The sequence below is a fragment of the Eleutherodactylus coqui genome, chromosome 5 (genome assembly GCF_035609145.1).
Source record: "Eleutherodactylus coqui strain aEleCoq1 chromosome 5, aEleCoq1.hap1, whole genome shotgun sequence".
Lineage (NCBI taxonomy): Eukaryota > Metazoa > Chordata > Amphibia > Anura > Eleutherodactylidae > Eleutherodactylus > Eleutherodactylus coqui.
This window is the reverse complement of record NC_089841.1, coordinates 57,279,060-57,300,875: the sequence shown is the minus strand read 5'-3', so window position 1 is coordinate 57,300,875 and position 21,816 is coordinate 57,279,060. Positions and strand designations below refer to the sequence as shown.

Below are 21,816 nucleotides of genomic sequence, written 5' to 3'. Positions count from 1 at the left end.
GACATGCATGTGGTAACTCCTCTCATTCAGTAGGAATCTCTCCCTGCAAATCCCAACATGAAGGCCGCGCCGCCTGAAGAACTACTTATTTACGGTTGTGACACACGACTTAAAGGGATCCAGCAGTGAATGTTGGCGCTGGACGAAGGGAGGGAGGAAGAACGGCCCAGGGCGAGTGATGGCATCGGGGATTGGTTACCCATCGAGGGGGTCATGCAGTGTAACGCAAAAAAAGCTAAGAAAAAGAGTCTAGGTTGCCCCTAGTAACCAATCACAGTGCAGTTTTCATTTTACCACAGCAGTACATGAAATAAAAGCTGAGCTGTGATGGGTTGCTATGGGCAACAGACTTTTGTTTTTAAATGGTTTTCTAAATGTCCCCCTTAATGTTTCCTTGGGGCGCAGGGAACAAGCTGCTGTCAGACACATATGGCAGCTGCTCTCCCATAAAAACAGGGGATCAGCCATGATCGGGAGGTCCCCGCACACTTGGCAACATTAGTCATTTTTATCTTAGGTGTATAGCGAGCTTTAAAGGGGGCATACGAGATTAGCAAACCATAGCTGCTTTCTTTCAAAAACAGCACCACACTTATCCATAGGTCATGTGTGGTACTGCAGCTCATTTTCATAAACTTCAAAACAGATGAGCTGCAATACAAAATACAACCTGTGGACAGGTGTGGCACTGTTTTTTCAAAAAAGTAAGTTTTCCTGATCCTCTACCACCTCTTTCAGCTTGAGGTTTAATGGGTATGTCATGCATAGCATGTACTTTTAATTTCCTTAAAGCAACCCTGCAGTTGAGGGACAAAACGGTGTCCCTGGACAGGAGGGTGGAGGGGACATATTACTGTAGACTATCTTTTCAGCTGTCCCTTCGTATTGCTGGCTCAGACAGCCAAGATGGCCGACACCAGCTTATGTCTACATTATGCACTGCGCTGTGATTGCCCCTCACAGATCACTTGAGCAGCGCTGACCAATCACAGAGCAGGTATAGAACACTACCAATGCACTATACGTGATTAGGTAGTCTAAAGATGGTGGTGGTCATCTTGGCCATCTGAAAACGGCACTTAGAGCTATCAAAAAGGAGACTGCTGAAAAGAACATCTACAGGTAGCTTACCCCCCTCCACCCTCCAGTCCTGGGACAGACTTTTAGCCCAAAACTGGAAGGTCGCTTTAATCTTTTTCAACTGACAGGGAAATGTCAAATTTATTACAGTCTGCAGTAAATGATGGAATACACTCCCTTCCCCAGAGACCTAGAAGTAGGGCTGGCTTCGTACGGGCGTCAAAATCGTGCGAGATTCGTGCGCTGCAAGATGCACAAATATTAACCTCATTCTTTCGAATGGGGTGATACACATTAGCGAGGTTTTCCCGCAATGTGATGCAGGAAACAAAACGTTGCATGTTGTATCTGGCTGTATGATCACGCATCGCAGTGCCTATTGTTTCCAATGGGGAAGGCGGCAGCAGCACCGGCCCTATTGAAAACAATGGGAGAAACTCTGCAATCCTCTTCCGTGGCTGTCACAGCTGTGGCAGAGGATCCCTGCATCCCCGAAGTAATGTGAGCCCTGGGGAATTCCCATGGTGGGGAGTGCGATATGGGGGCAGGATTCATGACGCCTGTGTGAAGTTAGCCTAAGAGCAGCTGCATACAGAATCCTATCTGCATGTTTAGTGTTTTCCTGCTTTATCTAGGCCCCCATCAGTACAACAAGCTCTCATCCACTCTCTAATGATAATGAGATCACTCAGCTCATTATGACCAGGTCACATCAGCAAAGCCGATACTCAAGCTACAGTAAACAGGAACTGCCAGCCTAGTGCGTCTGATCTAGTGACCTGTGTAAAAGGTGCAATGTTTCAAGAATATTTTTTTATATGACCAATCATATAAAAAAAAAAAAATCATACACTTTTTAGAATATACATTTATAATGAAACCCCAATTTCTATAATGTCATTTCTGACGACACATTCCCTGTAAAGGGGTATTCCCATTTCGACTTTTAAGCCATAAAGTTCTCATGAGTGCGGTTCCCAGGGGTGGACCTGAATGTCTCTCGAGTTGAGGCCCCACTGTCTCCAACCTGGCTGTATACGGTGTTCGGGAATTATGGAAACAGTTGAGCAGCGGGACCAAGCTATCTCTAACTTCTATAGCAGTCAATGGGAGTTCTACAAACTGCATAGCACAGCGAGCTGCGTTGTTTCTGTAGCCCCCGAGCTAGGGATCTAGCAAGGCTTGCTGTGATTCGCTTCTGCTGTAAAGAGCTTTTCTGGGAGTAAAATATTGATGACCTATCCAATAGTTGATCAGTGAGGGTCCGCCGCTAAGGATCCCTATCGATCAGCTGACTAAAGTGGCAGCTGCATTCGGATGAGTGCTACCGTCGCTTCAGTCCATACCAGGCACAGTATAGCGGCTCAGTTCCATTTACTTTAATGGGACTGATCAGGTCTCAGGTCTTGAGATAAATGAACATGACCTCACAGGCTAGAGAAGAGGCCGCAATATATAGCAAAACACCGTGGCCTCTTCAGTCTGCTGATCGGAGAGGATCCTGATCAGCGGATCGCTGCCAATCAGCTACTGATGACCTACCCTTGGTCTTTAAAACAGTTGGTCTTCAAAACCCCTCAATTCTCACTTACTTCTATGGGAGTTACGGAACCAGCATCGCTCACTTACGCACAACTGTTTCCATCCTTCAACCACCTCCACACAGTGGTGGTCCCATCGCAGCCATGAGAACACTTTGTTTAATAAGTATTGACAACTTCTACAATAGACAACTTTAAGCATTGTGTTTCGCCCCCAAGCATTGGAAGGATGCTCATAAACCCTCCAGACAGCTGAGGCACAGTTTATGGCTTCAATAAAGAGGGGGACTTCTGCTATTGGCCTTCATAGGACATATTCTGGGGTCTTTGGGGTTATTAAACAGCCTTGAAGACGTTTCCATGGACGAGAGCTGGAGATCAGATTCACGGGTGCCGACTACAGAAAGCGTAAATCTGTGCGCCCATCTACAGCGTCCCACATATTTATCCAAGAAATCAATGGGATTTCATGCGGTTTTAACCGTGCGTAAACGGTTTCACGCGACACGGAAGAGAATGTGGGACAAGTCATCAATATTTAGAGAGACCCTGTTTGGGATTGTATTGTGCAGCCATGTAGGTCTTATTCCGGGGCGTTTCAAAATAAAACATAGGAGACCGGGGAGCGGTGGTGATTCATCTAGGAACAACTGCCTGTTTACTGTGAATGAGGCGGGCAGCCAGAATAATTCACGCCCGCTCCGCCTTCATTCACTAGTGATGACCATCCCTGTGTAAAGAGTACACTAACGATCATCGCTGGGACGAACCGTTAGGCATCTGCGCCCGACAGGTCGTCCCATGTAAAAGCACCCAAAAACGGGATAGGGGGTAGTGAGGCTGCGCCCACGTGATTCAAAAACGATATCCCAAGTATGTTTTATTCTGGAACGCCACTGCAGTTCAAAACAAAAACTACTTGCCTGCGATGTACGTGCCTTTCCAGTATATACGGTCTTTGGTTCAAGCAGCACGAACCTGGTGACAAGTTATCTTTAACCGCTTAACGCCACAGGGCGTTAAGTGTACATCCTTGCTGTGCGGTACTAAACGCAACAGGGCATACAGTTACGCCCTGTGGATAGCGTGATCTCAGAAGAGGGTGCATAGGGACAGCGACCTCCACTGTTACATGCTGCAATCTACATAGAGCATGGTGTGTAAAGGGTTAAAAGAGGGTGCTCCCCTCTGTGACGTCATCAGACCCCCGTGATGTAATCGTGGAGTGCCGATGGGTTGCTATGGCAACAGAACACCAGCTACAGACGTCTTGGCTTGCCTTTGCCTGTGAACGCTGGTACAAGCGATTAGGCATTGCAGGACATAAGTCCTGCAATGCCTTATCATAGCAATCAGAGCTTCTATGAAACAGGTTCCCTTCAGTGACATAAAAAGTGTAAAAAAAAAAAAAAGAATGGTGTTGAAAAAAAGAAAAACATACAAAAATATATTTTTTAAAACTACGCTTGTTTGCTAATTTTTCGCTAGTTATATAACAAAACAAAAACAAACAAAAAACCCACATATTTGGTATCATTGTGTCTGTAATGACCTGTACTATACATTGAACACACTATTTACCCTGCACAGCACAAACCATTAAAAAAATGGAGGCAAAATGCTGATTTTGTTCGTTTTACCTAACAAAAAAACGCAATATAAGTTATCACAAAAGCTGCATGTACCCCTAAATGGTACAAATAAGAAGTACAGCTCGCCGCGCAAAAAAGCAAGCCTTCACAAAACTCCGCCCATGGAAAAATAAAAGACTTATGTGACTTTGAATGCAGCGATGTAAAAATTATTATAATTTCCAAAAAAAGAGGGTTTTTATTGTGAAGAACCTAAAAAAAAAAAAGTATAATTTTTGGCATCCTTGTAATCGCAGCGACGCGCAGAAAACATATCTGATGTCATTTATGCCGTATGACTGACGCTGTAAAAAAAATAATTAAAAAACAACGGCAGAATTGATGCATTTTCTCTCCCTGCCCTCAAAAAAATAAAAGTTTTACAATACATTATATGTAATGGCACCAATAAAAACTACAGTTTGCGTCACAATAAACAAGCCCTCATACGGCCGCGTCGATGGGAAAATAAAAAAAAAGTTTGGGCTTTTGAAAAGTGGATATGAAAATCCCCCAAAAATCGTTGCATCCTTATGGCCAAAATAGGCCATGTCCCTAAGGGGTTAGGTGTTGGGATAACCTTTGGAAATCAACGTATGATGAAGACGTTCAAGATCTCTGCTTGCTGGATGAGTGCAGTTGAATCATTTTTATATATTCAAAGCCTCTCAAAAGTTGGATCTGAGACTTTGTCAGTGAATGGAAGCTTTCAGCAAATGGTGAGGAATAGGACGAGGACTACCCAGTGCCGATGGGGTACAGCTATGCCTCCTAACGAATTACCGATCCAACGATAGCCGAAGCTGCGCCAAATTTACCAAGAAGCTTGTAACCTGATGAATTTGATGCATTTTACGCCAACGGACATATAAGACTAGTATAGGACATGCCAGTCTTACGGCAAACCCCTGGGATAGGAGTATTTAATCTGGCACGTTAGTGTTCTCCGGTACAGCAGTCAATCTGCCAGTTCCTGGGGCCTAGCTCCAGTGATCCAAGATGTCCGCAGTAATCCTGCTGCTAATGCATGCACACACTGCATTGGTAATCAGTCACTGCATGCTACTTTCTGATTGGCCACACCATGCAACGTCTTAGACTACCAACGTACCATCAGTGATCAGTGTGCCTTGAGTAGCCAAAGCAGCAGCATTACCCTCCTGAATCACTGAAGCGGGCCCAGAAGTCAGTGGCTGTAGGGAGATAAAGGGGGGCATGAAGCAATATCCCCCAGTCCTGGGACCGGAGGGTTGCTTTAATGAATCTCTCCCTACAGTACGTCCATGCGGGGGACTTGAAGCTCAGCATGAGATACAGGGACCAGCGCCTCTATAGTGATATATCAGGTTCCATCCTTTTTACGGTTAGCATACAGCAGCAGTTGAGTCTCGGGAAGCTTGGCCTGCAGCACGTTACTCGGCTCCGGGTACGACTGATGGAAATTTCCAGCCAAACTTTCAGTTATTTTGAGAAATTATCCTTTAATCCTTCTGCGCCATTTTCCAACCAACTTACAGTAAAAGTCTTCAATCGAGTGTCACGGACTTTAATTTAATGCAACAATTGGGTGTCCCTGGGAAAGAACATTGGAGAAGCCTCGGCAGTAAATTATACAGCTCGGCACAAGGCAGCATTTCTGTTCCAAAAATAAAAAGCTGATGCGTCTTCAGGCGCCGCACACTCAGCACGGCGAGAAGTAACTAACGGGTGGCCCGCTCCTCGCTCAGGTAGATGGAGCCTGGATGAAAAGCTGGAAGTTAGAACCTATGGCCGGAAACTAAACACAAGGGGAGGGGGGGATGTCAATCTACATGTAAATAAATGGGCTTTCTGATTTTTAGTAACCCCCAAGAAATATCCGCATATGGACGAGAATACTAACAGGCATAATAATATAATACATTGCAGTTTCTGGACTTTAAACTCTAACGAGGATTTCCAAAACTTGTGACACCTCATAGCAGCTAATGAGCTCATCCGGGCGCTGTGACTGCTTGTTAGCTGTAGACGGGTTTAATAGAAAGTCTATGGGCCATCGTCAGCTAGCAAGCAGCGACAGCGCCTCAGCCGCTTCGCTCTAGCGATCGGAGGAAGTCTCAGCACCAGGACCCCACAGCAATGAAAACTCATTGACGTGTCCCTATGATGTGTCAAAGGTTTTTGGAAACTGTTCCTCATTAAGCCACACAGACTATTTCAGGCTAAATTTGGGGTTATTAAAATGTCTTTGGTGGTCTAAGGGGGTAAGGAGTAATGTGTCTAGATCTTGTGGTCTTCGGTAATGTCCCGTGGTGGTCTAGGATAGAAGATTGGGTTCATATTTGATTTCATGGTGGCCCAGGGCATAAGAGGGGTCATTTACTTTATTTTCTATTTTCTACTGAATTACGGTATACATGGGGTTAATAAATGGTGGTCTAAAATAGGAAAAGGTGGTATCATTTTATTCCCTGATGGTTTAGAGCAGCGTTACCCAATCTCCGGTCCTCACGATACCCCAACAAATCACGGTTTGAAAATATTCTATAGAGACACCACCTGTGGCAATATCTGAGGCACTGACATTACACGTGCAAGTACAAAGGGTATCCTGAAAACATGACCTGTGGGGAGGGGGCGGGCTGAGGGGAGGGAGAAACATTGGTCTAGTGTAAAAGAGGGAATTAATCCCTGGTGGTCTAGGGTGGAAAAGGGGGTTTTTTCCCCCCTGTTGGTCTACAATAGAAGGTATTAATCCCTGGTGGTATACGGTCTGAAAATTTTTCACTGTTAGGACTCTAAAACGTAACTTTTAATAAAGTAATTAAAATTTAAACCAAATATTTAGACACAAACTGACACACATTATACACAAAAAAAGAGAGGGGGGGAGAATTTATCACTCGACTAAAATCACAGAGAGTTCTGAGGCGTGTGGATGCCACTCTCTTGGGAGATCTCCCAAAGGCAACAAAATGGACTTCCTTATAATAAAGGACGATATATCCCTCTGATGGAAATATCAATTATCATGGAGAACAGGTGATCTCCAGGACACGGGATATTTACCTTTATTATTTTATCAAGAAATTTTAGGTCCGACTTGATGACTTGGACCAACGCGTTTCGCTCAGTCTTTGAGCTCCTCAGGGACCTATATATGTTGGCTAAATGTACCTCACTTGATGCGATTATGTTTCTTGATTGTTAGTATACATGAAATGATGATCTATAGTTGCCATAAATAGATATAAATGGATACCAATCACCCACCATCAGGGTGGTTGGCTTGCTGCTGCTCTATCTCTTTATTATTTTGATCTCTCTGCTTTTTAATACTATCTTATAGGATATTTATCCTCTGTTGAATGACAAAGTCTATTAGGGCTATTCATTAGAAAAACTAAAGTTGTGCAGATAGTTAGTACCTAGTAAATCTTTAATGTGAAGCCTAAAACAGTACCTTAAGGGCTTCACAAACCATAGAGACCAGCAAGCTATTGACTTAGACTATAGATAATGTGTGTATGATTTCCACGTAGCACTGTCTCTCTAATTATTTGAGACTTTGTCTACATGGCTATGACTGAATAAGTTGGATCTGACCACTATATTGAGAAGTCAGTTCTAATCTTAGGAGACGAAATTTATATCTATTTATGGCAACTATAGCTCATCATTTCATGTATACTAACAATCAAGAAATATAATCGCATCAAGTGAGGTACATTTAGCCAACATATATAGGTCCCTGAGGAGCTCAAAGACTGAAAATAATAAAGGTAAATATCCCGTGTCCTGGAGATCACCTGTTCACCATGATAATTGATATTTCCATCAGAGGGATATATCGTCCTTTATTATAAGGACGTCCATTTTGTTGCCTTTGTGAGATCTCCCAAGAGAGTGGCATCTACACACCTCAGAACTCTGTGATTTTAGTCGAGAGGTAAATTCTCCCCCCCTCTTTTTGTGTATAATGTGTGTCAGTTTGTGTCTAAATATTTGGTTTAAATTTTAATTACTTTATTAAAAGTTACGTTTTAGAGTCCTAACAGTGAAAAATTCTTTGATATAATTTGGACTATACTTGCCCCAGTGAAACCTGTAGAAGGTCTGAAAAGCACTGCATGGTGACCTCTGCCACCACAACAAAGCACCCGCAGGAGGAGCAACCCAGCTGCCCAACACCACTACTGCTGCCAGGCTCAGCCACGATGGCTCGTTACCACCTCCCCCCCCCCCCCCCCATAGTAACCTGGGCCGTCAAGCAGCACCACACCATGTGAACAGGCCGCTAAAGCTTACCTGAAATGGCCTGAGAACCAAGCAAGCAGTTGCCCTTTATTCAGTCTCCAACTAACTAAAAAGCACGCGCTCATGTGTGTTTTCCTCCAGTTCGGTGTATTTGTATAGCCTGTCCCTTTCTGGTTTTTGCTTGGGCTAGCGCTCCAACCATTTGGCACAGGTGTTGTTAATTAGCAAGAAAATAAACAGGTGTTGCTAATATCATGGGGTGGTGTAACCAAGAGCCATTGGCACGGAGCCTGATGGCAGTGGTATTATTGGGAAGCTAGGGTGTTCCTCCTGCAGGTGCTGTGTTGTGATTGCAGGGGTCGCCATGCAGCGCTGTGCCCAGTAGACCCAAACAAACAGGTCGCCGTGACGTGGCCGGTGGGCTTATACAATTTGATCCAAATGTAACCAAGACCTTCATGTTCAGGTCTATAATAATGCTGAGAAGCGACAGATCAATGTATAATCTGTGGATGTGCGCCCCGTGTCTGTTTTTTCTAGTTTGGTGTATCTTAAAATAAGTCGGTCATCTTATTTTTGACCTAGCAACAATATGCTAATTAGCAGTAGACCGTCTGATGGGCGGCCCAACTCTGCAAGCAGTCCAGCTTCTCTTCCTGACTCTTCAACTAAACAACACCCTGTTCTTTGCTGGTTGACGTTTCCAGCAATGGTCATATGGAGGACGGCACATGTGCTGTGACTCCCCGAGGCAGGAATGATCTGACGCCCATGTGCCATCCTCAGTGCAGCAGGCAGAAAGGGCGTAAAGTTCCCTCGGTAATCTTACCACTTCATGGATAGACCGATTGAATCCATCGTCCTCGGTCAGGATGAGAAGGATGATGAGAGACATGTAAACATGGTGGGAATTCCTCTCTTCTACATGGTACAAGATCTCCAATATGGGTAGGACCTGTGAGGTTAAAAAAGTAATCATTAACCCTTTAAGGACATGGCCCTATTTCCTCCACTACCACTTTTTATTTCTCCTTCTCCCTTTATTTTCCCAGTTCCATATCTACAGGAGGGCTTTGTTTTGGCAGGATGAGATGTATTTTTCAATAGTACCATTTAAATTACTATATAATATACAAAACAATGTCGCAATTTTTGGGAGGTGGGGGGGGGGGGGTCTTGTTTTCACAGCATACACATAACCTTATTCTGTAAGAAGGTACGATTACGACGATACCAGGTTTATATACATTTATTTTGCTAGACTGCTTCTAAAAATAAAATATATATTTTTTGAAAGACAATAAAAGTATTTTCTGCTGCCTCCTTCTGATAGCCATAACTTGTTTATTCTTCCGTCAATATAGTTGTGCGAGGGCTCATTTTTTTGCAGGACGTCCTGTAGTTTCTATTGATACCATTTTAGAATTGGTGTGACTTTTTGGTTGCTTTTTATTACATTTTTTCTTGAAGAACGGTATTGCGAAAAACGGGCAATTCTGGTACGGTGAATATTTATTTCTCACTACATTTACCGTGTGGGATAAATAATATGTAACTGATAGCTCGGACTTTCACGGATGCAGCGATACCAAATATACTTTTATCTTTTTTAATTAATATAGGGGAAAAGGGTTGATTTTTTTCTTAACTTTTACTTTTTTTTATCTTTTTCCAACAATTAATACATTAATTTTTTTTTTTTAAACTTAATTTTTTCACTTTTTGAGTCCCCATAGGGGGCTTGAACCTTAGATCGTTTGAAGGATCATACAACATAATGCAATACCACAGTACTACATTATACATTATATTTTGACAGGCAGTCCATGAAGGTGTGCCACAGGCATGGTCCGATAGGCATTTATTCATGTCAGCCCTGGGGGCCTTCATGAGATTGCCATGGCAACTGAACAACACCCGGCGACTGCATTGCAGGGGGTATTGTTCAGGAATCCCGAACAGTGATGGCAGCTGGCGGGTGTCTAATGTCACAACTAGCTGAAACCCGCCTTGTATAGGGCAGGATCGGCTCGTGACCCCGCTCCATATAAGCCCCGCACACCCGGGACATAACTGTACATCCTGTACAGTGTTAAGGGGTTAATGAGAGCATGTCATCAGAGTCTATCAGTAGTGCAGCCTCATGCAGAGGACCATGTCAGATTATGGTCCATAAAAAGCAGAAAGGCTTAAAATCTGTATGTGCGTTTTGCAGTCATGAGTTGCGTGTTCATTTTTTCCCTTTTTATCATATGCAAAAAAGTAAACTCTGATATGTGAAAAACAAGGAGAACAAATGTCATCCATGTGAGATGAGTTTTAATTAGTCACTTCAGAGCAGAACTGTCATCCAAGACACTGGACAAATAGGGAAGATGGAACAATACCTCTACAGCGCCACCTATTGGATAGCAGCATTCCTTCAGATCAATGTCAGACCCTTTATACAGGTCTTTATAACAATGATTGAGAATAGGAAACCAAGCCAGAAAACCATACACAGACAGCTGTTTCTGGCTTGGTTTCCTATTCCCAAAGACCTGTATAAAGGGTCTGACATTGATTTGAAGGAATGCTGCCATCTAGTGGGTGGCGCTCCAGAGGTATTGGTTCATATTCCTTATTTGCATAAATTACCCAGAGGAGCGTGCATGGCCACATAAGTCTCCTCGCTCACTTTTCAGGTGTCTTTTCACACACCTTCTGAGTGCTCTCAATGCTATCCCCCAACCCACTCACCCCAAGGTGTTTCCACAGACTTTTTGGGTGCTCTCCCTAAGGAAAGACGACACCCCTCTTGACCTAAGACACTGGGCAAGAACAGGACATGTTGCAAATTTTTTTACATAGACCAAACTGACCATAGAGAAAACAAATCTCATGTCCGTATGGCCCCACTGACAGTGATGTGTCTGCGTGCCGTTAGACAGCACATGGACGGGAACTTCAACTATGAGTCAGTCCTCAAGCATTAGGCTGTCACCTCGAGCGATCCATATCTAGCACAGCAGACTTTGAAAACGGTTCTCACATTTTTAATGATCAAAGTCTTTTTTCTTAAATCTTTTCCTGGTCCGACGCCTTTGAGGACATATGAAAGCGCCAGATAAACTGCTGACGCATTTCGAATTAGATTAGTGATGCTTACTCATAGCAGGCGAGGAGTAAATATCCTTAATCCGCTGCGAAATGTGTCAGCAGTTTTATCCTGTGCTTTTATGTGTCCTTAAAGAAAAAAAACACTACTTTCTTATTTTGTATTTCTGCTGAATTTGGGATGTTCTCTGTAATGTTTTTGTTGCAACCGGTGGGACATTCTTCTTTAAACACGCAGCTTTTGGGGACTCCAGCAATAAGCACTATTTATGGTGACTTCTTTTTGATACAGAGCTCTGTTTTTTCCTGTTACACGGCTCAAATCACATCACACAGCAAATAACTAAATGATAAAATTCAATCTCTGCACAACCACCACTAGGGGGACCTAGCTGCAAATCCCACTGAACTCAATACTACATCTGACAAAGGGGTTATACCAGAATTACGAGTTATCCCCTAACCACAGGATAGGGGATAACTTGCTGATAGGTGAGGTCTCACTGCTGAGACCCCCTTCGATCCCAAGAACGGGGGTTCTGTGTCCTTGTAGTGCTCACTGCACCCCCTGCAGTCAGGAGGAGAACGAAAAATAGCATCAGTCACATAAGCACACTGACAGTCTGGTCCTTCTCAATGGTACTACGGAGATAGCTGAGCAGCAAGTACTTGAGTATTTCTGTCATCCCCATGGGTCAGGAGGGGGGCATCTCTCCTTAAGAAGAGCACCCAAAAAGTGTGAGGAGACACCTAGTGGGTCGGCGGATGGTATAGACTATCTCCAGGGACAGCACCCAAAACGGGGTGGGGACACCTTGAAGGTAAGTGAGGAGACTTATAAGGCCATGCTAGCTCCACTGGGTAATTTATGCAAATAAGGAAGATGGAAAAATACCACTGCAGCGCCACCTATTGGATGGCAATATTATTTAAATTATTTTCATCCATATTGAATTAGAGCGGCCACTGCACACGCTCAGCCAAAGCTCCATTCACAGGGTCGTCATTATGGGTGACCGGTATGCCCACAGTGACGAGAGTGGTGACACGGGATCCCCATTCTCAAGATTAAAAGTGGCTATCCTGTGGATAGGGGATAACTTGAAATTCTGGTACAACCCCTTTAATAGTTGCCCTGCAGAAACGTCCAGGACATGAACCGGTGAGTACTACATAGTTTATCCTCTCCTATTTCCTACCCTTTAAGTGCCAAAGAAATCCTTTGAAGTTCCTCCCTAGTGGTGGTTGTGGGGATGGAAATATTGAATTTAGAGCTCGGACCCCCATAGAGATATGTTATAAGATTGATCCGCACTGAATTCTGGACCGGTTTAGAGAAACCAGTGCCTGACATGTCATAGGCACATGTCAGAGGAAGATCACTGTGCAAAACTTTGTCTTCACCCTTCCCGACGTCTGAGGTCAATGAACTTCAGTTCTCTAGAGAGCACCTAAAAATGTTCACCACAAAGTTATTTCTTTAAAGTGGAAAATTTTGACGCAACAGTCTAAGCAAAGTAGAATTAAAGTGGCATTCCTATCCTAGCAATGTCCAAGAACTACGCGTCCCATCACTGAGCTCCTGACCCATCAGAAGAAGGTGGGGTCCCAGGAACCATTTTTACTGACTATTGCCTTCACCAAGGAAATCAATAGCGGGGTGGCCGCACACCACGTGACAGAGCCATGTCTATCCTCCCAATGATGGCGAGGACCGCTCAAGAGGCCGCTGTGAATCGTTGAAGGGGTTCACGGGGCACTGGTTCACAGGTTAGACCTATGGGAAACTTGTGACCTGTCAGATCCAATTTGGTTGGATTTCCCCATTAAAATGACCTGACCAGCTGTATCTTGTCCGCAGAATGGACAAGAGGGTTCATCTTATCCATTTCCACCGAACGGCCACTTCATTAGAAACCCCCCATTAGTAGTGTAGTGTTTCCAACTGCAGTCCTCAAGGCACCCCAACAGGTCCTGTTTTCAGGATTTCCTATAGTAAGAAGCCCTGTGGCAATGTCTGAGGCACCGACCATAATTACATCACCTGTGCAACACTGAGGACATCCTGAAAACGTGACCTGTTGCTATGCCATGAGGGCAGCAGTTGGGAACCCCTGTAGTAATGTATTGAACCTCCTTTGGCTTCAGAACCGCAGCAGTTAGTCATGGCGTAGATCCCACTAGGTGATGAAATCGTTCTGCAGGAATATCACCCCCTGCGGACAGGAAGCTTCTTGTAGTTCCTGCCGATTAGATGGATGTCCCAACCTGCTCTGACCAGCTGACAGGAAGGGGTCATCGATTCATGCAGCTTATGCCAAATTCTGACCTCCCATCAGCACGGTGCAACAGAAATCTGGATCCATCTGACCAGGTGATGTTTTTCTGTTGCTCGGTGATACAATTTTTGCGCTATTTTGCCCACCGGAGTATTCCCTTTCTGTTTCTCTTACAATGGAGCTGGAACTGGTCGTCTGCTGTTATAGCCCATCTGTGCTAAGGAATGACAAGTTGTGCATATGAACATGTTACTTGGAGCACAAGCATTGTATTTAGTTGCTCTTGACTGTGCAGCTCCTGTTCATCAGAATGATTCCAGACATCCTCTCCTGACCCCTTTATGTGACGAGCTGTTGGCATTCACAGAATCCCCCTTCACTGGGAGTTTGTACTCGATCACACCATTCTCGGTATACTCTCCCCACAGTTACACAAGAAAACCCTACGCGCTCGTCAGTGACATCCCGGCCTGGCTAGTCTAGCACCGATGACCCGGCCTCCTTGGAAGTCGCTCAGATCACTGGATTTTCCCATCTGATGTGGATTCACACTGAAACTGATCCATGGAAACCTTGTCACGTGATTTTATGCTGCACTCCGGGATCACGAGGAGAATTCCCATACAGGGAAGCGACAATCGTGAAAGGGTGGGGGGCTCTAATAAAGGGGCCGCTCAGTGTAAGCTCATACATAGCCGCCCATTTCCCAGGTGCTGTACCGATGGATAGATGGGGTCACAGAGGTGATACTATTTCATAGAATTGCTTTCTGAACAATTATAACAAATGAATAAAGCGCTGGAAACACTTACAAGGCTTTCGATATCAGTGCGAGCCAAGACGTACGTCCGGACATTGGTGTTCTGGTGCAGCAGCGTGTAGAGGAGCAGCGTGGCTTGGTCAGACCTCTGTTGCTCACACAGGGCGGTATACAGACTATTGAAATTGATCTGGAAAGAGTGAGGACTTGGGCTGAGCGGCACTGAACTGTCTGAAATAGACCAGCAAGTTACATGGGTAAAGCTCGCCTCAAACACAGAAAGGCTTACACTACTGTCCTGAAATACTCTGTGCTGCCCAATAACCCCCTTTATGCATACAATGACACTTTCTTAGACATGACCAAGATGGATTGGAATCGTAATTAATTTGTAACTACAAAGTCATGTTTATAAAGCATCAACAAGAAAGCTGCTGCTAGAGCCTCGCTCACAAGAGCTTACAATCTAAAGACTGTCTATGTAAGGACAGACTATACAAGAAGGAGTTGTCGGTGCTTGGTATATATTTGTTCTACATACCTTGTGTGTTCCTGAAAGACATAATAGCCTGTCGGAAAGGATTGGGGCAGTCGGGTGCATCAGTGAGGTTAGCGAGCACCAGCAGGAGGAGCAGACTTTGGTTGGCGAGAGGAGAGGACTGTTCCTGTACGGGGGTCGGTTTGCTTCCCACTCCACCTAAGGTTAATACAGTCCACAGACCGCCTGGAAAACAACATAAATTCTGTCACCATCATTACACTCATACATTTCCAGGAGGAATAACAGAGGAACACCACAACAAAGAGATTGAAGAGGATATGTTCCAGAATGATCTTTTCATGGGGAATACAAGGGTTTACAAAAACAAACAACTTAACAAAAGTGGGAGATCCTCTTTAAAAGCATATATATTTGCAGCACTGGGCGGCCTCAAGTGGGTGCAAACTGAAGATTGATTTATACTGTTCAAGGATGTAACCAGTTAAAGGGAATGTGTCATCAGAAAATTACCTATCGTATAAAGTTATTTTTATTGAACATAAAAATTAAAAAAACATTAAAATCCTGCAGTTCCCTCACTGACCACTAAGCCTAATAATAGTTTGACACTTCTTGTTCTGTAGAGAAAGGTTTTCAGCAGTCATCTCATTATCATCACAGGCAGGATTACACTGAGAGGTGGCACCTATATACAGATAACACAGGATCCACCATATGTGATGTCACAGCTCACCTCCTCCTCCCACCTCTGCACGTCATAGAATATGCCTGCAGTTCTCTCACTGACCACTAAGCCTAATAATTGTTTGACACTTCTTGTTCTGTAGAGAAAGGTTTTCAGCAGTCATCTCATTATCATCACAGGCAGGATTACACTGAGAGGTGGCACCTATATACAGATAACACAGGATCCACCATATGTGATGTCACAGCTCACCTCCTCCTCCTACCTCTGCACGTCACAGAACATGCCTAGAACGGTCTTCCATGGAAGTCAATGTGTCCCCTCCTGCCTATGTTCCACATAACGTCCGTAAAGCATACACACGCCTACCAAACGTAAATTGAACACCTGTACAAATAAGCTAAAGTAGTATTTATTTCCATATGTTAATATATAGTGGGGCTCCTTTGGCCCTAATGACATTGGATACCCTGTGGCACACTTTCTACTAATGTCTGATACACTTTAGCTGGTATTTCCCTCCATTCATCCTGCAAACAAGCAGGTTCTCTCAACAAAGAACGACACTGTTCCAATTGGTCCCAGAGATGATCAGTAGGTTCAGGTCGGGACTCTGTGCAGCCGGTCCAATCGTGGAACATCCATATCCTCAAACCAATGTAAAACAGCACTGTGAAGACATGGGCATTCTTCGGGGATGGGCGAGACAGATGGTGGCATTGCCTGGTGCACAGAACCCATGTGACAGAGGCTGGAGTTAGAAGTGTCTTCCACCCTTAAATAGGCAACCTTCACGTTCCAGTACAGCGTGTAATCATCGGTTTTCTTCACTTGCATGGAATGACACCCATCGACATTTATCGTTAGTTAAGGGACACATGCGGTGAAGGCATCGCGGACATGAAAAATGTGTGTTCGTGGATGAGACCGTTCAAAAGGCCGAACATCGTGTGAGAATGAAGCTTGGCCACGCACCAGCCAGTCCCAGCAAATGGATATAGAGGACTGCCAGTGACTGTGGAAGAGACTGCAAAGTCAGTATTTCCGTAGGATCCGTGCACTCCATCCTGCATGAAGACCTGAAGATGCCGAAAGTTTCCTCCAGGTGGGTACCGGGGATGTTGACCGACTGTCACAATGGATAAACCGTTAATGAAGGATGCCCTCCGTGCTTGTGCGTTTTTCAAGTTGTGCCGCTCTTGTATCACTGATTCTCCAGTGGGCAAAACAGACCCCGAAAGAAGCGTTCAAAGTGGCCATGGCATCATGGTGCCAACATTGTGAAAAATGTGTAATTCAAGACGGAGATTGTGATGTTGTAAAGTGAAGACTTTCAGCTTTCTGAATAATTTTTATCTTTTTTTTTTTTTAGAAAAAAACAAGGTGACCCCAGAACGTGGATGCACCGTGGACATTTTACTGAAAACGCTGACAGAATGACACTTTTACCATTTTTTTCCCTGAGATGCCAAGTTGATAACAATATGGCTGCACTTCCACAAAAATGGTCACCAAATCTGAATAGAAAAATCCCAAATTTTCTGGACTCTCATCAATGTACCAAACTTTGGCTGTTTGCGATTGACTAATATATGGAGAATGTCATGTTTTGGGTGGAAACCCCCTTTAAGCAGATCGGATAAGTCGATATCAAACATCCCACTTCTGCAGTCGCCCTCTGGTGCATCTCTGAAGACTCTTGGGTTACATGGCACAATTGCTGACACCCTTGTCTGTAGATCTGATGCATGACACCCAAGAACTCCCAGGATTAGCATTTCATCTCTATATAGATGAAGCACAGAGATCTGAATTCCCTCTAGGTGGATGCTTCTAACAATTACTGCAGTCCCCAGGTCGAGGCCAAAGGGTCTCCACCCAAAATCAGCTGTAGAGCGAACAAGAGCCGATGAGGTCATGCAGGATTCCAGCGAGCGGCCCGTACAGCCTGTAAAAAGTGCCATGCAAAGAAAAACATTCCTCTGCCCTGATGTATAGCGTCTGTTACCCAACAGCAACCAGGTCACCAGCAACAGTGTAACATACCAAAAGTCGTCACAGTAAAGGAGAACCCAGGAAAACAAGCGGCAATGAGGTTCTGACCAGGTTGGAATAAAATGGGGCTTCAGTCCTGAAGACCTCTCGAGGGTTCTCTCGGACTTCTTCCACCAGAGCATGGTACTATCTTTGCCAGCATGTAGGTGGTATGATTCCCTATCCTCCGATTATACGTTTTGATTGATCCTATATTATCTAGCTGTGCAGCAATTTAAAGCGACCCTGCAGTCCTGGGGCAAAATTCTCTCCAGGAATGGAGGAGTTATCTGCCGTTCTCTTCTCTGCTGATATTAAAAAATTTGCTATTTTTTCAATTTTGACGAGTTTCCTTGGGGCGGTCATTATTGTCCTTCCGGTACTGTTGGTAGACCGTACAGCAGGGTGTCTGTGCTTTATGTACGTCAATTTACAGAGTAATTTCATTAATTATTTCAGAATACGGGTAGTGATAAGGTATGGCCCCTCCACCAAGAGACCAGGCGTGACAGGGCAGCAGCATACAGAACCATATATGTGTGTATAACGTTACTATCTTGCCTTAGCTAGGCTTCCAGCGCTACAATAGAACGGTCATCCTTCATCTTAAATCTACAACTGTAATAATTAAATGACTCTGCACATCTGTCCCAGTCTATACAGCAAAGCTAACAAGTAGGGCACTGTTCGCTACACATTTGTGATGTACGTTTAAAGCACCAAGCAAACATGCTTAACATAACCATATAACTCCATTCACCTCCCAGAGGCCAAAAGAGTGTCCTTTTCCCTACACAGGGTAAATATACATAGGAGTAACACAAGACCAGGTACAGAATAACATAGCAGACTTTACACAATTCTTACTGTGACCCCCAGCAATCAGCTGTAATCTGTGGAGGTAAGTGGCAGTAAGCGTTCAATATCCCTGCAGTGCCACCACAGGCGAAATGAAGCATTACACAGCGCCCATTCATATCACTGAACTGTGTGTGTAATACAAGCCAGGACAGACCTCCAGAGCGAGAGACACGCTTTATAATGGCTCTCCTCTCTGGCCAAGGGATGAGGATGCTGAACAAAGGACCCCCTTTAATAACTCAGACTTCATTAAGGGTTTTCTAAGCTGGGCAGCCCTTTTAAAAGACACCGTTCTTGTAAGGATTTAGATTTACTTATTTCCGTTTTTACATGTTCGGTGGGAAACGCTTTTTTTTTTAACGTCTCTGCTCATGTGACGATACAAAGGCCGATACAACCTCCGATACGTTAATGCGTGTGTCTATGAATACATACAGGATATTAATGGGGATTCACCGGGGGCCAGAAAATGGTTCGTTGTAGGTCACAGATATACCATCTACTCAGTGCTTTATCAGATCAATCATGAATTCAGGGGGAGATCCCAAACCTAAAGCCTGCATTCCGCAGCAGTCCCCCCTCCATTCAGTCACTCTCAGTTCCCTCCAGCGAGGACGCTGCCAATTCGCAGTGAAATAGGAGCTCTTGTTTACATGAATTAAAGTAAGCGCTTTTCATGTTAAAAAAAAAAAAAAAAAAAAATTCTCGACTTGAGTGGAATCCAAGATCGGAGCGCGGAGGACGCCAATGCTTCATATTGCTAAAATAACAGAACAATATTTACTTCTATCTGGCGGTGATACAATATTAGACTCTGAAGGTAGAAAAGCTGCGACACAAAGCGGGAGTGAAACACAACAAAGCGAAGCTTCAAGATGGGGGAAACGCTGGAAAAACGTCCATCAGCATGTGTGTGTGTTGTGGGACGCTGAAAAACCATAAAAACAGCAGCAGTGGTAAACTGTAATACCAGACATATACGAGAGTGGCGCTGTTTCCTGGAAATGAATGCCTTTTTTTAACCCATAGCACCCCCTTCACCACTGCAGTAGGGGGAAATAGATGGCTAAGCCCCGCCTCCTTGGCTATGGCCGACCTGCTCCTCAACCAAAAATAGAACCGATAAGTAGAAGATTAACTCCATGTTCCCTGCAGGATTTCTACAAGACTGTTTTTAGAATTTGCAGAAAATCTTGCAGGATGACAAAAAAGGGGGCAAGATTATCTCCGGTTTATGCTTTAAACTGAGCCTGCAGCTGAGATCCAGAACAAACTTCAGGACAAAACAGTCCAACGCATTGTGCTATTAGTTCTACTGTAGTTATCAGGGTCCAGCGGGCCTAGTTTGTATCTGACATGCGCCAATTCTGGCACTTTAGTTATTTTCATAGATCGGCACAGTCATTGTAGCCAAACAGAAATGAATAGCGCTTACTACTGAGGCCACTGTGGGGGACGCCATTACTACTGAGGCCACTGTGGGGGACGCCATTACTACTGTAGACAATACAGGGGACGCCATTACTACGGAGGCAACTGTAGGGGACGCCATTACTACGGAGGCAACTGTGGGGGACGCCTTTACTACTGTAGACAATACAGGGGACGCCATTACTACGGAGGCCACTGTAGGGGACGCCATTACTACTGAGGCCACTGTGGGGGACGCCATTACTACTGAGGCCACTGTGGGGGACGCCATTACTACTGAGGCCACTGTGGGGGACGCCATTACTACTGGGGACAAAATAAAGGAGCCTATTACTACTGGGACTGCAACAGGGGACACTATAACTACTGGGGTCAATATAGCGGACACTTACTCTGGGGCTGCAACAGGGGAGCACATTACTACTGGGGCCAATATAAGGTATGCTATTACTACTGGGGTCACTGTGGGGAACACTATTCCTACTGGGGCCTATATAGGGGATGCTATTACTACTGGGGCCGATATAAGGTATGCTATTACTACTGGGGTCACTGTGGGGAACAGTATTCCTACTGGGGCCTATATAGGGGATGCTATTACTACTGGGGCCGATATAAGGTATGCTATTACTACTGGGGCCGATATAAGGTATGCTATTACTACTGGGGCCGATATAAGGTATGCTATTATTACTGGGGCCGATATAAGGTATGCTATTATTACTGGGGCCGATATAAGGTATGCTATTATTACTGGGGCCGATATAAGGTATGCTATTATTACTGGGGCCGATATAAGGTATGCTATTATTACTGGGGCCGATATAAGGTATGCTATTATTACTGGGGCCGATATAAGGTATGCTATTATTACTGGGGCCGATATAAGGTATGCTATTATTACTGGGGCCGATATAAGGTATGCTATTACTACTGGGGTCACTGTGGGGAACACTATTCCTACTGGTGCCTATATAGGGAATGCTATTACTACTGGGGCCACTAATATAGGAGATGCTATTAATACACAGGGGGGATTTGTTGTGGAATTTACAGTTGTTGTAGCAGCAAAATGGAGCATATTACTATTTTTAAAATCTCATCCACATGCTGTGGAAAACATCTGACCAAAACCCATGTGAATATTGACACGTGAAGCGGGATTCAATTCCACAGCACGTTAACCTAAAATATAATGTACATCAATAGTCCCTCCAGTGCTGCAGTGTTCCTCCCTGTTTTTATTTATTCTTTTTAAAGTAGCCCTGTCCTTTTTACAATAACGGAGGTAAAAATTATATGTCATGATAAGCCACACCCCTAACCCCTCCCCTGACCACACCCTGGGGCTCCACGAGAAACTTTTGCTTCAAAAAAGGCTCCAAGGCAGGAAAAGTTTGGGAAGCCAAGATGGCCGTCACTATTTTCTAGTGACGGCCCTTTCAGGTAATTTATTACCCCCCAGCAAGCTGTACTCATTTTACCGAGCTCCGAAGGATGGAAGGTCAACCTAGAGCCGGCTACCTAAACCAAGCGGGGATTGAACCAGCAACCTTCAGGTCGCAAGTGTGAGTTTAGGACTGCAATCTGCTGCCTTAACACTCTGCGCCATACGAGGCCCCTAGGATAGGATATAACTTGCTGATTGTTGGGGATTTACTGAAATCCCCATTGATCAAG

The 21,816-nt window shown here is 44.5% G+C and overlaps 1 protein-coding gene across 1 annotated transcript in view; it reads right to left on the bottom strand.

The window, feature by feature from the left end:
• DYM (dymeclin) overlaps positions 1–21,816 on the bottom strand; it is a 293,544-nt gene that overhangs the window by 177,214 nt on the left and 94,514 nt on the right. The window contains exons 9-11 of the mRNA XM_066602574.1: positions 15,165–15,347; positions 14,676–14,854; positions 9,318–9,443 (exon numbers count right to left, since the gene is read on the bottom strand). Of these exons, the coding sequence (XP_066458671.1) occupies positions 9,318–9,443; positions 14,676–14,854; positions 15,165–15,347 (488 nt within the window). The remainder of the gene's footprint in view (positions 1–9,317; positions 9,444–14,675; positions 14,855–15,164; positions 15,348–21,816) is intronic.